The sequence below is a fragment of the Lathyrus oleraceus genome, chromosome 7 (genome assembly GCF_024323335.1).
Source record: "Lathyrus oleraceus cultivar Zhongwan6 chromosome 7, CAAS_Psat_ZW6_1.0, whole genome shotgun sequence".
Lineage (NCBI taxonomy): Eukaryota > Viridiplantae > Streptophyta > Magnoliopsida > Fabales > Fabaceae > Lathyrus > Lathyrus oleraceus.
The window spans coordinates 301,848,924-301,865,503 of NC_066585.1; the positions used below are offsets into that span (position 1 = coordinate 301,848,924).

Consider the following 16,580-nt stretch of genomic DNA (forward strand, 5'->3'; position numbering starts at 1 on the left):
CAACTACAAAGATTGCTCTCTCTCTCTCCACTTGAAAGTTAAGACGAGAATTAATTGCCATGAGCCTTAAGTGGTAAAGAAGGAATGAGACTGGAGCTTTCCTACACTCATTCTGGATATCTTTGGGTGCGAGACATTTAGCCCGTTGCTTATCGTATCCACCTTTAGTCATAGACTTTAGTGTGATTCTTATCAAGTAATTATCAAGTCTATTTCATCATTTCAATTCAACCATTCAATCATCTTCTTTTGCCACAGTCACCTTGTTTTCAGCCCTAGTAGGCTGAACTACGAAAGTTCTGATTTCCTTATTGCACTATAAGGGTACGTAGGCAGAAGAACCCGGTTTCTTCGCGAGTAATCTTAGATCTAAAACCTTTTCGAGCGAGAACAATCCAAACGGTTCCCATGGAGTACCATGGATGTTAGGGGTGCTAATAACTTCCCCTTGCATAACCGACATCCTTACCCATTATATCTCTTTCCCCCGGGTTTTATTGATGTTTTCCTTCCCTTTGGGGCTAAATAAAGTTCGATGGCGACTCTGTTGTATGTTCGAGCGTGCGATACGTTCGGGTATATTTCCGATAGCTTCAGTAATTTTCCCTTTTCCTTTGGGGATAATAAAGTTTGATGGCGACTCTGTTGTATGTTTGAGCGTGCGATACGTTCGAGTATATTTCTACTAGCTTCAGATTATAGTAGAATCATGATGATGAACAAAATGATCTCCATGACGAAAAATGGAAGGAAAAAAGGCAAAAGACCCTAATTGTTAAAAATTAAGGATACCTTTGAAGGAACATCAATATTTGTTGCTAATGTTCATTCATTGGTGAAACATAAATATTGATTTGTAGAGGAACCATAATTCCTAAGATTTTGGAATTTTATATTATTTTTTACTTCAACTGATACCATAACATAGATGGGCAATACAATTGTTTGAATATTAATAATTTAATATGATTTATCCATTAAGTAGTCATAATATATATACAAAGTGATAAAATATAATTAGTTGATAACAAAATAGTAAACCAATCATGAAATATAGAATAGACAAATTGTTGGAACATGTATAAATTTCAACATGACGATGAATTTAAAAAAAAGTCCTCCATTGTTAGAAAACTATGTATGTTTGTGTGTTAGTAAAGAAAATTCTATGTCCCACATTTCTTAGCCTACACACTAAAGTTAGTTTCCAAAATTATATAAGAAACAAATTTATATAAGTCCCACACTGCTTTGATTACATACATTAGCTAGCTTACTTAATTATATAAGAAATGCACATGTTTTATTCCAAAACAATTTAAAAAAATATTTCTGTGTTTTTTCTTCCTCACTCTCTTTACTCTACGTTCTTGAATTGTTGAAGCACAAACTTCTTCCTTTTTTTTTCTACTTGTTGATTTTTCCGAGTATTTTCTGGAATTATTTTTGGAGAATTATTTGAATTTCTCCTTGCTCGAGAAATTATTTATGGTGGTAAAATGAATATTAATGAATTCTCTTTGGAGAATAATTTGAATTTCTCCTCGTTTGAGAAATTACTTAGGGTGGTCAAATGATCATTATTGAGTTCTTTTTGATGAATTATTTTAATTTCTCCTCATCTGAGAAATTATTTACAATGGTCTTTGTAGTATATAGGGTGTATTTATAAACTGATTATCTATTGTGTTGAACTAAATTGTTTTATCCTGGAGGCGTCGTGGTTGATATTCTGTCTTGCATAATTTTGAGTAGTGTCTCAAAACATCTTAAAGAGAGCGACCTAGTCCGTGACTTAACCCGATAATTTTTTGGTGGAATTTTTATAAACCGATTTTAAATAACAAATAACAATTTTAAGGTGTTTTCAAACTTCCATGGTTACCGAAGAAATTGTTGGTACTTCTACTGGTGTCTATGAGAATTTCCTTTGGTTTGAAAGATTTTAATAATTTTCTTTGCCAGAAAATAAAATAATTTTCAATCAAGAGTCGGATTACTAGCCTCTGATTTGAATAAGAATCTCATAAACAAGATTAAAAAGAAAAAATATTTGTTGTTTCAAACCATTAAAGAATCAAAATCGCAATATTGTGAACCGAATCAAGAATAAGAATCATTCAAGGGCCTAAATTACCCTAATTACTAGGCAACAACCATTATCCCAAAAAATTACGTTGGTATTTTCTCTGACTTCAATTGTGGAAAACTGTGCCATATGGCTAAGAAATATAAGGTTCTAAACTCGGTGCTGCCCCTAATGCACATGCTAACCTGACTGATGAAAAGTTATTGCTATGATCATCGGGGATCTGGCGGTTGGTGGATAGACATGGAATCTCTTGTCATTTCTAGTATAATTCTGCAATGTTTAAAAGATACACAAATACCGAAGATAATAAAATGTTTTTGGGATATACTTACACCAGTAATGTTGCTGGTATTGGGAATGTGGAGTTAAAGTTCACCTATAGAAAGGCTTTGATTTTGAAAGATGCCATGCATGTCCCTGAGATTTGAAAAAGTCTTGTTTCAGGGTTTCTTCTGAATAAAAGAAGATTTAGCCAGTCTATTGAGGTAGATTTGTACACCATTACTAAAAATTATATTTTTGCGAATGAAATTGATATGTTTAAGATTTTTATTAATGATGTTGAAAAACAATTTAGTAAGAATGAAAGTGAAGCACTTGATATGTTTAATATTTTATGAGTGAAATTGAAAATCAATTTAGTAAGAAAAAAAATGAAGCGCTTGATATGGGTAAAAATTTTGTGAACAAAATTGAAAATCAATTTAGTATAAAAATCAAGAGGTTTCATAGTGATAGGGAATCTGATTACAATTCTAGTTTATTTAATAATTTTTCTAAACAACACGAAACCAATGCACCATATTCTCCTAAAATGAATGATAAAAAAGAAACAAAGAATAAGATTGTTATTGAATTTGTCATTGCTATTATGTTTAATTCTGGTATTAGAACTCACTAGTGGGTGGAAATTTTATTAATTGTTGGTTATCTCCTGAATAGAGTTCCCAAATCCTAAAATAATATTTATCTTTATCATATATTGAAGAAAAGGCAACCAAACTCGTCTTATTTTAGAACTTGGGGGCTATCTGACTTATGTCAGGATTCTGCATCCGAAGTGATTTAAACTCCCTGATATAGCCTATGAATGCATATTCATTGGGTATACAGTAAACAATAAAGCATATAGGTTTTATGACCTAAACGATAAATTGATCATAGAATCAAATGATGTTAAATTCTATGAATATAAATTTCCTTTCAAATCGATAAATAGTGGGGACACTGAATTGAATCATATTTTTATGTTAAAAAGCACCGAAAGTAATGTCGAAGTATAAACAAAGTAAGAGAGTAATTGTTGCTAAAGACTATGAGCCTGATTATGAAACATATATAATATAAGGATATCCAACCAATCTTCAAGAAGTCTTGTCATTTATGGATGCATATTTGTGCCAATACGCTATTAACAATGAGATAGATTCTCGAGAATCTAATAGAACACGGCACTTAATAGACTTTTCTCCTAGTTAGAAACCAATAAATTGTAAATTAGTTTTATAAAAGAAACAGAAACCGGATGGAACAATTGATAAGTGCAAGGTTCGTCTTGTAGCCAAAGGTTTTAGACAAAGAAAAAATATATATTTCTTCGATGACTTTTTCTCCCGTCACTAGAATACACCCACTAGGATACTAATTTCAATTATTGTCATGTATAACTTAATAGTACACCAATTGGATGTTAAAACAACTTTTATAAAGAGTGGCTTAGAAAAAGAAATCTATATAGACCAACTAATGGAATATTTTGTAATTTAAATATTATTTAATCATTATATTCAAATAATTATTATGTGGGTATATATATTTTAATTATATTAGCTATTTATCAAATTAAGAGCCTTAATTAATTAAGTGGTCAAATAAATTTAAAAGGCTATTTAAATTTCTATTTAGTAATTAATTAATTAATTAATTGGATATGAGCTCAAATATGAGTGAATATCATGATGACCCATTTCGGAATAATGAGAATCCTAATTGGTCATCACCTTATATATAGACTATGATCCCCAATATACCGTACACAAGCAATTTATCTCTTCTCTCCATATGAAGAGTATTCAAGGCATTAGGAGTACCGGTTGAGGAAGAACCATACACGCCACAAATATTCGTTGTTTGTCTTCTACCTTTCAGGATTACCGCTAACGGAAAAAAAATCTCAATAGATCCAGGTATTCCTGAAATCTCTTTTCTTATATACTAACATGTCGTAGACCCTCTAACTATATACTCCATTTGTCTCATAAAAATGTCTTATTTGAACAATTCACGGTTCTTAAGAAAATGATTGGATGGGTTGATTTTGATGATGAAACTATCATTTACTAGAATACCCCTATTAATTATAGTTAAAAAAATGGTTGAATAAAATGAAAGTTAATAAAAAGGGGTATGATAGTGGAAAAATAATAATAAATGCTGTTTAACATAAAAATATGATTCAGTTCAGTGTCCCCACTATTTATGTTAAAAAGCACCGAAATAGTGGAGTATTTTGAATGTCTCCCAAAATTATAAGGTAAAACTAAATATTTGATTCTTTAAATTTGGGATACTTTGGATTTTAGAATTGATTTTATAATCTGAACTGACAAATATTCGATATGTTAAAAAATACATCAATTTAAATGGGACAAATTTGATGAAGATTGATATTTTTTTATTTTTTTATTTTTAACTATTTTAGATTATCATTATAAGGCTAAATTTGTATTTAAAAGGCAATTTGGTGAATGAATAAAGTTTTGTTTTAATATGATAACTTCTTTTTTATTTATTTTTAAATGATGGATTCAATTTGTCTTTTAAATTTAAATATTATTATAGCTACTTCAGTCATGACTTGTGACAATCTAGAATTGTTGAAAAGCTTGAGAAATATAAACTTTAGTCCCAAGTTAAAGAATATTTTGAGATAAATATTGTAATGTGTCTTGAGAATATTGAGTTTGGGGGGAGAGATAAGGTCAAAGAACAAAATTGAGTAGGAAAGAATTGGTTATAACTCAATTCATATAGTTGCTATTTATATAGCAAATTTGGACCCTCATACGGATATTATTTTTCTTTCTCTCAATTAAATTAAGAAATTAATTCTTGAAGATCAAACCCAACATCCTCAAGAACTAAAACATCAAGTGTCATAAATAATTGACTGAAAATAGAAGTTCTATTTGACATGATTGAAAGACTCTATTATGATAGTTGTGACACTTGTTACTTGTTATAATTTTGGAGCTTCATAAGATGGATATCAAGTTAGTGTTTCTTAATGGAGACATTAAGAAATACAATATGGTGCAATGAGAGAAAATTTTGTGTCAATATATACAAAGTTTAAACTTTTCGAACAGATAAAAACTATTTATGAGTTAATGAAATTGTCTCATTAGTGATACCACAATATTTCGTAAGGTAATTGTCTCATTTGGTTTTGAGATGAATATTATGATAATAATTGTCTAATGAAAATTTAATGATGAAAGATCTTGGGAAAACCTCTATTATATTAAGCTATTTTGGTAATTAGAGATTATTCTCAAGGTACCCTTCGGATATCACAAAGAGTTTCATCAATAAGGTTAAAAGCAAATTCAACATGAAATACAATAATATTTGGGATATTTCAATTACTAATTTAAACTATTGAGTCTCAGTTATAACTACCTTAAAGTAAACAGGGAAAATTGAAAATTTGAGTATTTTCTTACGTTTTGGTTGTAAGTATTTTATATATGATTTTTCTTATATGTATATGGAAAATCTGTACACTTAACAAATCAATATTGAATTGTTTGAAAAAAATAAGGGCAACCGTGATGATTATTATAGAGAACAAAAGAGTTTGTGCTCACAAATTGGAGATCGGACAATGGGGAGATCACCAGTATGTTAGACTCTGATATTTTAGATATCAAATAGACATTGTAATATAAAATAAATGAAGATATGTATTTATGTCATTCAGTTGCAATTCAATATAAGGATTTGAAATACCGCTAAAGTTATATTGTGTTGTAAGACAATCATATGATATTTGAACAATAGATTTTAAAAGGTCTGTTGCCTTATAAGTTATTATTGTTGAAACTAGAATATATACATATAGAATTTAAGCTAAAGACTCACTAATCAAAGACTTGACATATAAGATCTTTCATATGATTGTTACCACCAAGGATATCATAGATTAGTGGGAGTCACTCTTTCTTTATGTTTTATAATATTGTTTTGATATTGATACAAACTTTATGTTAAGATTATCCGCAGAAATAAAGTTTATGAGGTTATTATTGTTATAACCATTTCTGTATCGTTTGTGCAAATATTGAACTTGCAAACCTCGGTTTGATCTCAATAAAGAATTTAGTTGGACCAGTTGGAAATATGCATGATTCAGAGATCACATTACATGAAATTTTCATGTCACTCATCCATATCGATCTATATCATCAAGTACATTGACGTGGTGGTCGTCGGGGTTCTGTCATGTTATACGTTGGTGACAACAACCACGGTGGTCCCATTATTGATGTATGAGGTGGACCGGATTGCAAAGTTAAAATCTAAAGATAAATAGAATTCAGATGCACGTCTAAAGAATTCTGATATAATTATTAAAAATATATTGCCCAAGTGGAAGATTGTTGGAATATTTTGTAATTTAATTATTATATTCAAATGATTATTATATGGGTATATATATTTTAATTATATTAGCTATTTATCAAATAAAGAGCCTTAATTGATTAAGTGGTCAAATAAATTTAAAAGGCTATTTAGATTTCTATTTAATAATTAATTAATTGGATATGGGCTCAAATATGAGTGGATGTCAGGATGATCCATTTCGGAATAATAGAAACCCTAATTAGCCATCACCTTATATATATGTTATGGTCTCCAATATACCGTACACAAGCAATTTATCTTTTCTCCTCATCTGAAGAGTATTCAAGGAATTAGGAGTACCGGTTGAGGAAGAACCATACAAGCCGTTGTTTGTCTTCTAACTTTCATGATTACCGCCAACGAAAAAAATTCTCAATAGATCCAGGTATTCCTGCAATCTCTTCTCTCATATACTAACATATCATAGATCTTGTAATTATATACATGTTTGTATTATCTATTCTATTCCGCGCTAAAGTATTTGACATAATATGTAGAACATGTATTTGTGATTAATTCTTATTGATTTAATTCCAACACTAACCGGAAGGATTTATGATTCATGGGCAAGAAAACAAGGTTTATAAGTTAGATAAGCCTTTCTATGGTCTAAAACAAGTATTCAAACAATGACGTGAAAAGTTTGATGGCTTGATAATATCGAATGGATACAAAGTGAATGAAAATGACAAACGTGTTTATTACAAATCAAAAAATAACATTTGCATTATCATATGTCTTTATGTAGACAACTTACTCTTATTCAGATTAAACATTTAGGTAGTGAATGCTGTGAAATCACTGTTGTGCAACAACTTTGATATGAAAGAACATGAAGAGACTATTGTGATTCTTGGAAACTAGATCACTAGATCACTAGATCTGAGAAGGGAATATCTTTGGATCAATCTCACTATATGGAGAAGATCTTAAAGAAATATAATTACTAAACCTACTTGCACACCATACAATTCTAGTGTAAAACTATTTAAAAACACTGGTGATAATGTTAGAAAAACTGAGTATGTGAGCATCATTGGCAATCTTAGTTATTCAACTAATGGTACTTGACCCAATATTGCATATGTCATAGGATTATTGTGAAGGTTTACTAGTAAATTGAGTAATGAGCATTGACAAGCCATTGAGAGAGTCATGTGATACCTTAAAAGGACTATGAATCTCAATCTACGTTATCATAGATTTTATGATGTACTTGAAGGATACAATGATGAAGATTGGAACACCTTATAATATGATTCTAAAGCAACTAGTGGTTATATATTCAATATAGCTAGAGGAGCTTTATCTTGGAAATCAAAGAAACAAACTATTTTAGCTCACTCCATGATGGAGTCTGAAATGATAGCATTAGCAACTGCTACTTAAGAAGCAAGTTGGTTAAGATGCTTGCTAGCTAAGATCTCTATATGAAAAAAAAACATATGTTATCCGTGTTGATTCACTGCAACAGTACCACGACTATTGCAAAAATTGAGAAATGTTATTATAGTGGTAAGAGACATCAAATAAGAAGAAAACACAACATTGTTAGAGAATTTATCTCTAAAGAAGCTGTAAGAGTGGATCATGTACGCACTGATAAAAACTTAGAAGATTCTTTTACAAAAGGATTATTTAGAGAGAAAGTTCATAATACATCCAATATGATAAGACTAATGCTTATAGATGATTAAGTTGTTCACGACGGTAACTATAACACTCGAAGCCGAAGAGAATGGTGAGTGGATGTAACACTCGAGACCGAAGAGGGTAGAAAGTGCTTATCAAATTCATATAAGAATGAGAGGGATCCTGAGGCTGTGTAGGGATGGGACTATATGGTTGAAGGAAAGATTATAAGGATTGATTGATACTACCTATACCAACAAGATGCATCTTCTTTTGGTAGCCTAACAAATAAGAACGTTATAGTTAAAGAGGCTTAACTTGGGGTAGTATTTTGATGGGCTACCTTCTGGGAAATTTTCTAGAAAATGTGCGAGTGAGGACAAAACATGCTGAAAAGACCCGTGTTGGTTAGCGGGGTCAGTCGGCCTTGAAAGAAATATGAGGCATTATAAATGGTATCATAGCCAAACCTCTCCTAGTACGATGTGGTTCGGGGAAGAACCAAACAGAAGCTGGTGGACATATAACACCCAAAGTCAAAGAGGAAAAAGATTGTATGTAACATCCGAGGCCGAAGAGGACGGATAGTGGTCACGGAATTCACATAGGAATGAGAGGGATTCTGAGAATGTGTAGGGATGAGACTACATGGTTGAAGGAAGACTTATAAGGTGCATCTTCTTTTCGGTAGCCTAACAAATAAGAACTCCATAGTTAAAGATGTTTGACTCAGAGTAGTATTTGAATGAGTGACCTTCTGAGAAGTTTCCCAGAAAGCATATGAGTAATGACAAAACATGCTAAAAAGACCCGTGTTAGTTTGTGGAGTCAGTCGGTAATCCTGAAAGTAGTATCAGGTGTTATAATAACCTTACCTAAAGGATTGGAGATCTCAAGAATTATGTTCATTTGGTAATAACAAATTGTGACCAATATTATATGGTCATGCTATTATAAATAAGAGAAACATGAATTTTGAAGAGATAAGAGAAAGAAATAATTGAAACTATTAATGTGATATATACTCTATATGAGTGGGTACATAGCTACATGAGTACTCTTGATAGATTCACCGATGTGATTGTGAAACTTAGATCGATTCCTGTGAAATTTTGAGGCGCAATTCCTAGAGCATTCACTAAACTAGGATATAAATGCAGAGCCATTAAAGCATGAACTTATAGAATACACTTTAAGAAAAAATTATGTGCGAGTTTGATGTCTAAGATAGAGTTCAAGACAATGAGTCAAACTTGTTGAATTAGAATCATACTTCACTACGCCAAATAAGGGAAAAGAGGGCGCTTATTTTGGCCTATAACAACGCTTTTAAGCGTCCTCTAAAGTGGCGCTGGCATAGGTAAAGACAGCGTTTTGTTTTCCTGGAGAAAGCGCTGTCTAAAGTGGCCACATTATAGTGCACTTTCAGAAAAAAGCGCCCTCTGGAGTGGTCCATAAAGGGACACCTTAGAGGGCGCTTTCTGGAAAAAGCGCCCTCTAAAGTTGTCAATGTAAAGTGTTTAGAGGGCGCTTTCAGGAAAAAGCGCCCTCTAAAGTTGTCAATGTAAAGTGTTTAGAGGGCGCTTTCAGGAAAAAGCGCCCTCTAAAGTTGTCAATGTAAAGTGTTTAGAGGGCGCTTTCAGGAAAAAGCGCTCTCTAAAGTTGTCAATGTAAAGTGTTTAGAGGGCGCTTTCAGGAAAAAGCGCCCTCTAAAGTGTTAGTTATTTTAAAAAAATTTGTTTGAAAAACAGTGGATATTTAATTGGTAACCTGTTCGCATGCTGCAAAAGTGTAAAATTCATATTGAATTCATCCTTTAATCCAATGTTATACACCATTAATCCATTGATATATACAACATGAATCCATTTATATATACAACATGAATCCATTTATATACAACATTAATCCTTCATATATACAACATTAATATATGATTCTTTGATCAACAATATACAACAACATATTCATGATTTAGTAAAAGTACAACAACAATATACACTATTAGTCTCGAAAGATCCATAGCAACCAACACCCAGTGACCACTGTATCCAAAAGCTGTCTAGTAGTTCTAACCAATACTAAACAAAATAACGCCCATCCACCCATGATGAATAATAGCAAGTGTGCATAATAGGCAGGAGGAACTGCATACAAGATAACATTTTTGTTAAACTAAAGTTTTGTATAGCCTAAAAAAAAACAAGCAAAGGGAATCGAGTAACAAACCTATTGAGACAGATCGAGTACACCTCGCATAACTAAATGGAAAAAAATAGTATCAGAAGGCTTCTAAAATTAAATGAAAACAGTACAAGTTTAGAAAATATTAATTAAGATTAAAAAAGCAAATCATATCATTACGTGTAGCACAAGTTATTGGTCAAACTCTGTAGCTGGTCTGCAGTGAATTTATTTTCATCATACAGCACATGATAATGCGTTGGTCGACTAGTCCCCTGCAAAAAGAACACGTCCAAATGCAAATAATACAGAACTGTCAAAAGGCGATTGAGCAACAAATAGTAAACAATGGCATAAAGTTAAATGACATAGCTAATATTACCTGAATTCCTGCATGGCTGTTAAGGTAAAAATCAAATTCCCTAGGGTGACAAATGCTGGTGTCTACCACGGTTCCTTTGACAATTTAGAACAACAAAATCAGCAAAAAGTGATAAATTCAAATGATAATATATACCAGCTGCGTTGAGAAATATATTGAAAAAACCTGGCATAATATTTCCACTTCTATCGGTCTCTTTGGGGTTGACAGGAAAGAGACGGGTGTGATGTCTCTTTTGGACCACTACAAAAGTAACTTTAGGTAGATACCCATCCTCTATTGAGACACAAGCCTGATGAAAAAAAATTAGTTGGTCTTCAGCACTCCAATGTACTTCAAATTTTACACCCTTGTCTCTTGCACGAATGATTGACTTCATAATAGCCATTTTACCTGTAATAAAGAAAACAATTAAAATCAGATGACAAATGTAAAAACAATTAAAATCATAAAAGTCATTTTACCTGTAATAAAGAAAACAATTAAAATCATTTGACCTGTACCTTTTTCACTAAGTTCTCTTTCTTTTCTTGGTTGGAATATGTTCTACATGTCTCTTAACAACACGGACGGTTGGATTGATCCAAATACCCTCATTATGATCATTTCTAATATATGAATCATTTGATATAATATTCTCATCTTGATCATTTCTGGTAAACGATTCAATCTCAACATCAATATCACCTTGATCTCCAGTGTTTTCATCAATTACTTTGTTGGAAAAAAAAACTATAGACCATTTCGTACTTTTCGGATCATTGACATAGAACACTTGTCTAGCTTGAGAGGCTAGAATAAAAGACTCATCTTTGTATCCCACCCTATTAAGATCCACTTGCAAAAATCCTGACTTATCCATTCGAATGCCGTTATTATTTTCAACCCACTTGCAACCAAATATAGGAATCTGAAACTTCTCATAATCAAACACCCAAATGCGCTCGATAACACCAAAATACGACAGATTTGCAAATTTGGGGTTTAAGTCCTTCACACTTGATATGTGCATTGCTTCAGCTACCACGGTGACACCACTATTCTTCATAGTACTTTTATCATCTTGTTCTTTGGTATAAAATGTGTATCCATTAATCGCGTATGCGCTATAAGAAAAAACATGGAAACTTGGACCATATGCTAAGCATCTCAACCTTTCTGTTATTGAAGCGGGATCTGAATAATACTCACTACGCCAAATAAGGAAAAAGAGGGCGCTTATTTTGGCCTATAACAGCGCTTTTAAGCGCCCTCTAAAGTGGCGCTGGCATAGGTAAAGACAGCGCTTTGTTTTTCTGGAGAAAGCGCTGTCTAAAGTGGCCACATTATAGTGCGCTTTCAGAAAAAAGCGCCCTCTGGAGTGGTCCATAAAGGGACACCTTAGAGGGCGCTTTCTGGAAAAAGCGCCCTCTAAAGTTGTCAATGTAAAGTGTTTAGAGGGCGCTTTCAGGAAAAAGCGCCCTCTAAAGTTGTCAATGTAAAGTGTTTAGAGGGCGCTTTCAGGAAAAAGCGCCCTCTAAAGTTGTCAATGTAAAGTGTTTAGAAGGCGCTTTCAGGAAAAAGCGCCCTCTAAAGTTGTCAATGTAAAGTGTTTAGAGGGCGCTTTCAGGAAAAAGTGCCCTCTAAAGTGTTAGTTATTTTAAAAAAAGTTTGTTTGAAAAACAGTGGATATTTAATTGGTAACCTGTTCGCATGCTGCAAAAGTGTAAAATTCATATTGAATTCATCCTTTAATCCAATGTTATACACCATTAATCCATTGATATATACAACATGAATCCATTTATATACAACATTAATCCTTCATATATACAACATTAATATATGATTCTTTGATCAACAATATACAACAACATATTCATGATTTAGTAAAAGTACAACAACAATATACACTATTAGTCTCGAAAGATCCATAGCAACCAACACCCAGTGACCACTGTATCCAAAAGCTGTCTAGTAGTTCTAACCAATACTAAACAAAATAACGCCCATCCACCCATGATGAATAATAGCAAGTGTGCATAATAGGCAGGAGGAACTGCATACAAGATAACATTTTTGTTAAACTAAAGTTTTGTATAGCCTAAAACAAAAACAAGCAAAGGGAATCGAGTAACAAACCTATTGAGACAGATCGAGTACACCTCGCATAACTGAATGGAAAAAAATAGTATCAGAAGGCTTCTAAAATTAAATGAAAACAATACAAGTTTAGAAAACATTAATTAAGATTAAAAAAGCAAATCATATCATTACGTGTAGCACAAGTTATTGGTCAAACTCTGTAGCTGGTCTGCAGTGAATTTATTTTCATCATACAACACATGATAATGCGTTGGTCGACTAGTCCCCTACAAAAAGAACACGTCCAAATGCAAATAACACAGAACTGTCAAAAGGCGATTGAGCAACAAATAGTAAACAATGGCATAAAGTTAAATGACATAGCTAATATTACCTGAATTCCTGCATGGCTGTTAAGGTAAAAATCAAATTCCCTAGGGTGACAAATGCTGGTGTCTACCACGGTTCCTTTGACAATTTAGAACAACAAAATCAGCAAAAAGTGATAAATTCAAATGATAATATATACCAGCTGCGTTGAGAAATATATTGAAAAAACCTGGCATAATATTTCCACTTCTATCGGTCTCTTTGGGGTTGACAGGAAAGAGACGGGTGTGATGTCTCTTTTGGACCACTACAAAAGTAACTTTAGGTAGATACCCATCCTCTATTGAGACACAAGCCTGATGAAAAAAAATTAGTTGGTCTTCAGCACTCCAATGTACTTCAAATTTTACACCCTTGTCTCTTGCACGAATGATTGACTTCATAATAGCCATTTTACCTGTAATAAAGAAAACAATTAAAATCAGATGACAAATGTAAAAACAATTAAAATCATAAAAGTCATTTTACCTGTAATAAAGAAAACAATTAAAATCATTTGACCTGTACCTTTTTCACTAAGTTCTCTTTCTTTTCTTGGTTGGAATATGTTCTACATGTCTCTTAACAACACGGACGGTTGGATTGATCCAAATACCCTCATTATGATCATTTCTAATATATGAATCATTTGATATAATATTCTCATCTTGATCATTTCTGGTAAACGATTCAATCTCAACATCAATATCACCTTGATCTCCAGTGTTTTCATCAATTACTTTGTTGGAAAAAAAAACTATAGACCATTTCGTACTTTTCGGATCATTGACATAGAACACTTGTCTAGCTTGAGAGGCTAGAATAAAAGACTCATCTTTGTATCCCACCCTATTAAGATCCACTTGCAAAAATCCTGACTTATCCATTCGAATGCCGTTATTATTTTCAACCCACTTGCAACCAAATATAGGAATCTGAAACTTCTCATAATCAAACACCCAAATGCGCTCGATAACACCAAAATACGACAGATTTGCAAATTTGGGGTTTAAGTCCTTCACACTTGATATGTGCATTGCTTCAGCTACCACGGTGACACCACTATTCTGCATAGTACTTTTATCATCTTGTTCTTTGGTATAAAATGTGTATCCATTAATCGCGTATGCGCTATAAGAAAAAACATGGAAACTTGGACCATATGCTAAGCATCTCAACCTTTCTGTTATTGAAGCGGGATCTGAATAATACTCACTACGCCAAATAAGGAAAAAGAGGGCGCTTATTTTGGCCTATAACAGCGCTTTTAAGCGCCCTCTAAAGTGGCGCTGGCATAGGTAAAGACAGCGCTTTGTTTTTCTGGAGAAAGCGCTGTCTAAAGTGGCCACATTATAGTGCGCTTTCAGAAAAAAGCGCCCTCTGGAGTGGTCCATAAAGGGACACCTTAGAGGGCGCTTTCTGGAAAAAGCGCCCTCTAAAGTTGTCAATGTAAAGTGTTTAGAGGGCGCTTTCAGGAAAAAGCGCCCTCTAAAGTTGTCAATGTAAAGTGTTTAGAGGGCGCTTTCAGGAAAAAGCGCCCTCTAAAGTTGTCAATGTAAAGTGTTTAGAGGGCGCTTTCAGGAAAAAGCGCCCTCTAAAGTTGTCAATGTAAAGTGTTTAGAGGGCGCTTTCAGGAAAAAGTGCCCTCTAAAGTGTTAGTTATTTTAAAAAAATTTGTTTGAAAAACAGTGGATATTTAATTGGTAACCTGTTCGCATGCTGCAAAAGTGTAAAATTCATATTGAATTCATCCTTTAATCCAATGTTATACACCATTAATCCATTGATATATACAACATGAATCCATTTATATACAACATTAATCCTTCATATATACAACATTAATATATGAGTCTTTGATCAACAATATACAACAACATATTCATGATTTAGTAAAAGTACAACAACAATATACACTATTAGTCTCGAAAGATCCATAGCAACCAACACCCAGTGACCACTGTATCCAAAAGCTGTCTAGTAGTTCTAACCAATACTAAACAAAATAACGCCCATCCACCCATGATGAATAATAGCAAGTGTGCATAATAGGCAGGAGGAACTGCATACAAGATAACATTTTTGTTAAACTAAAGTTTTGTATAGCCTAAAACAAAAACAAGCAAAGGGAATCGAGTAACAAACCTATTGAGACAAATCGAGTACACCTCGCATAACTGAATGGAAAAAAATAGTATCAGAAGGCTTCTAAAATTAAATGAAAACAATACAAGTTTAGAAAACATTAATTAAGATTAAAAAAGCAAATCATATCATTACGTGTAGCACAAGTTATTGGTCAAACTCTGTAGCTGGTCTGCAGTGAATTTATTTTCATCATACAACACATGATAATGCGTTGGTCGACTAGTCCCCTACAAAAAGAACACGTCCAAATGCAAATAACACAGAACTGTCAAAAGGCGATTGAGCAACAAATAGTAAACAATGGCATAAAGTTAAATGACATAGCTAATATTACCTGAATTCCTGCATGGCTGTTAAGGTAAAAATCAAATTCCCTAGGGTGACAAATGCTGGTGTCTACCACGGTTCCTTTGACAATTTAGAACAACAAAATCAGCAAAAAGTGATAAATTCAAATGATAATATATACCAGCTGCGTTGAGAAATATATTGAAAAAACCTGGCATAATATTTCCACTTCTATCGGTCTCTTTGGGGTTGACAGGAAAGAGACGGGTGTGATGTCTCTTTTGGACCACTACAAAAGTAACTTTAGGTAGATACCCATCCTCTATTGAGACACAAGCCTGATGAAAAAAAATTAGTTGGTCTTCAGCACTCCAATGTACTTCAAATTTTACACCCTTGTCTCTTGCACGAATGATTGACTTCATAATAGCCATTTTACCTGTAATAAAGAAAACAATTAAAATTAGATGACAAATGTAAAAACAATTAAAATCATAAAAGTCATTTTACCTGTAATAAAGAAAACAATTAAAATCATTTGACCTGTACCTTTTTCACTAAGTTCTCTTTCTTTTCTTGGTTGGAATATGTTCTACATGTCTCTTAACAACACGGACGGTTGGATTGATCCAAATACCCTCATTATGATCATTTCTAATATATGAATCATTTGATATAATATTCTCATCTTGATCATTTCTGGTAAACGATTCAATCTCAACATCAATATCACCT

At 32.8% G+C, this 16,580-nt stretch overlaps 1 protein-coding gene across 3 annotated transcripts; it reads right to left on the reverse strand.

Moving 5' to 3' along the window:
- Nucleotides 1-12,680: 12,680 nt before the first annotated feature.
- LOC127106499 (protein argonaute 5-like) lies at nt 12,681-16,169 on the reverse strand. Of its 3 annotated transcripts, none has more exons than XM_051043784.1 (5): nt 16,057-16,169; nt 15,892-15,965; nt 13,233-13,327; nt 13,098-13,129; nt 12,681-13,014 (listed from the first exon to the last, which is right to left on the reverse strand). In XM_051043784.1, the coding sequence occupies exons 1-5, from the start codon at nt 16,061-16,063 to the stop codon at nt 12,872-12,874; spliced, it is 351 nt and encodes a 116-aa protein (XP_050899741.1). In that variant the 5' UTR covers nt 16,064-16,169; the 3' UTR covers nt 12,681-12,871. The 3 variants fall into 3 exon arrangements, with proteins under 3 accessions (XP_050899741.1, XP_050899742.1, XP_050899740.1); XM_051043785.1 differs by lacking the exon at nt 13,233-13,327 and adding an exon at nt 15,690-15,784; XM_051043783.1 differs by lacking the exons at nt 15,892-15,965; nt 16,057-16,169 and adding exons at nt 13,435-13,508; nt 13,600-13,712.
- Between the last annotated feature and the right edge of the window lie 411 nt (nt 16,170-16,580).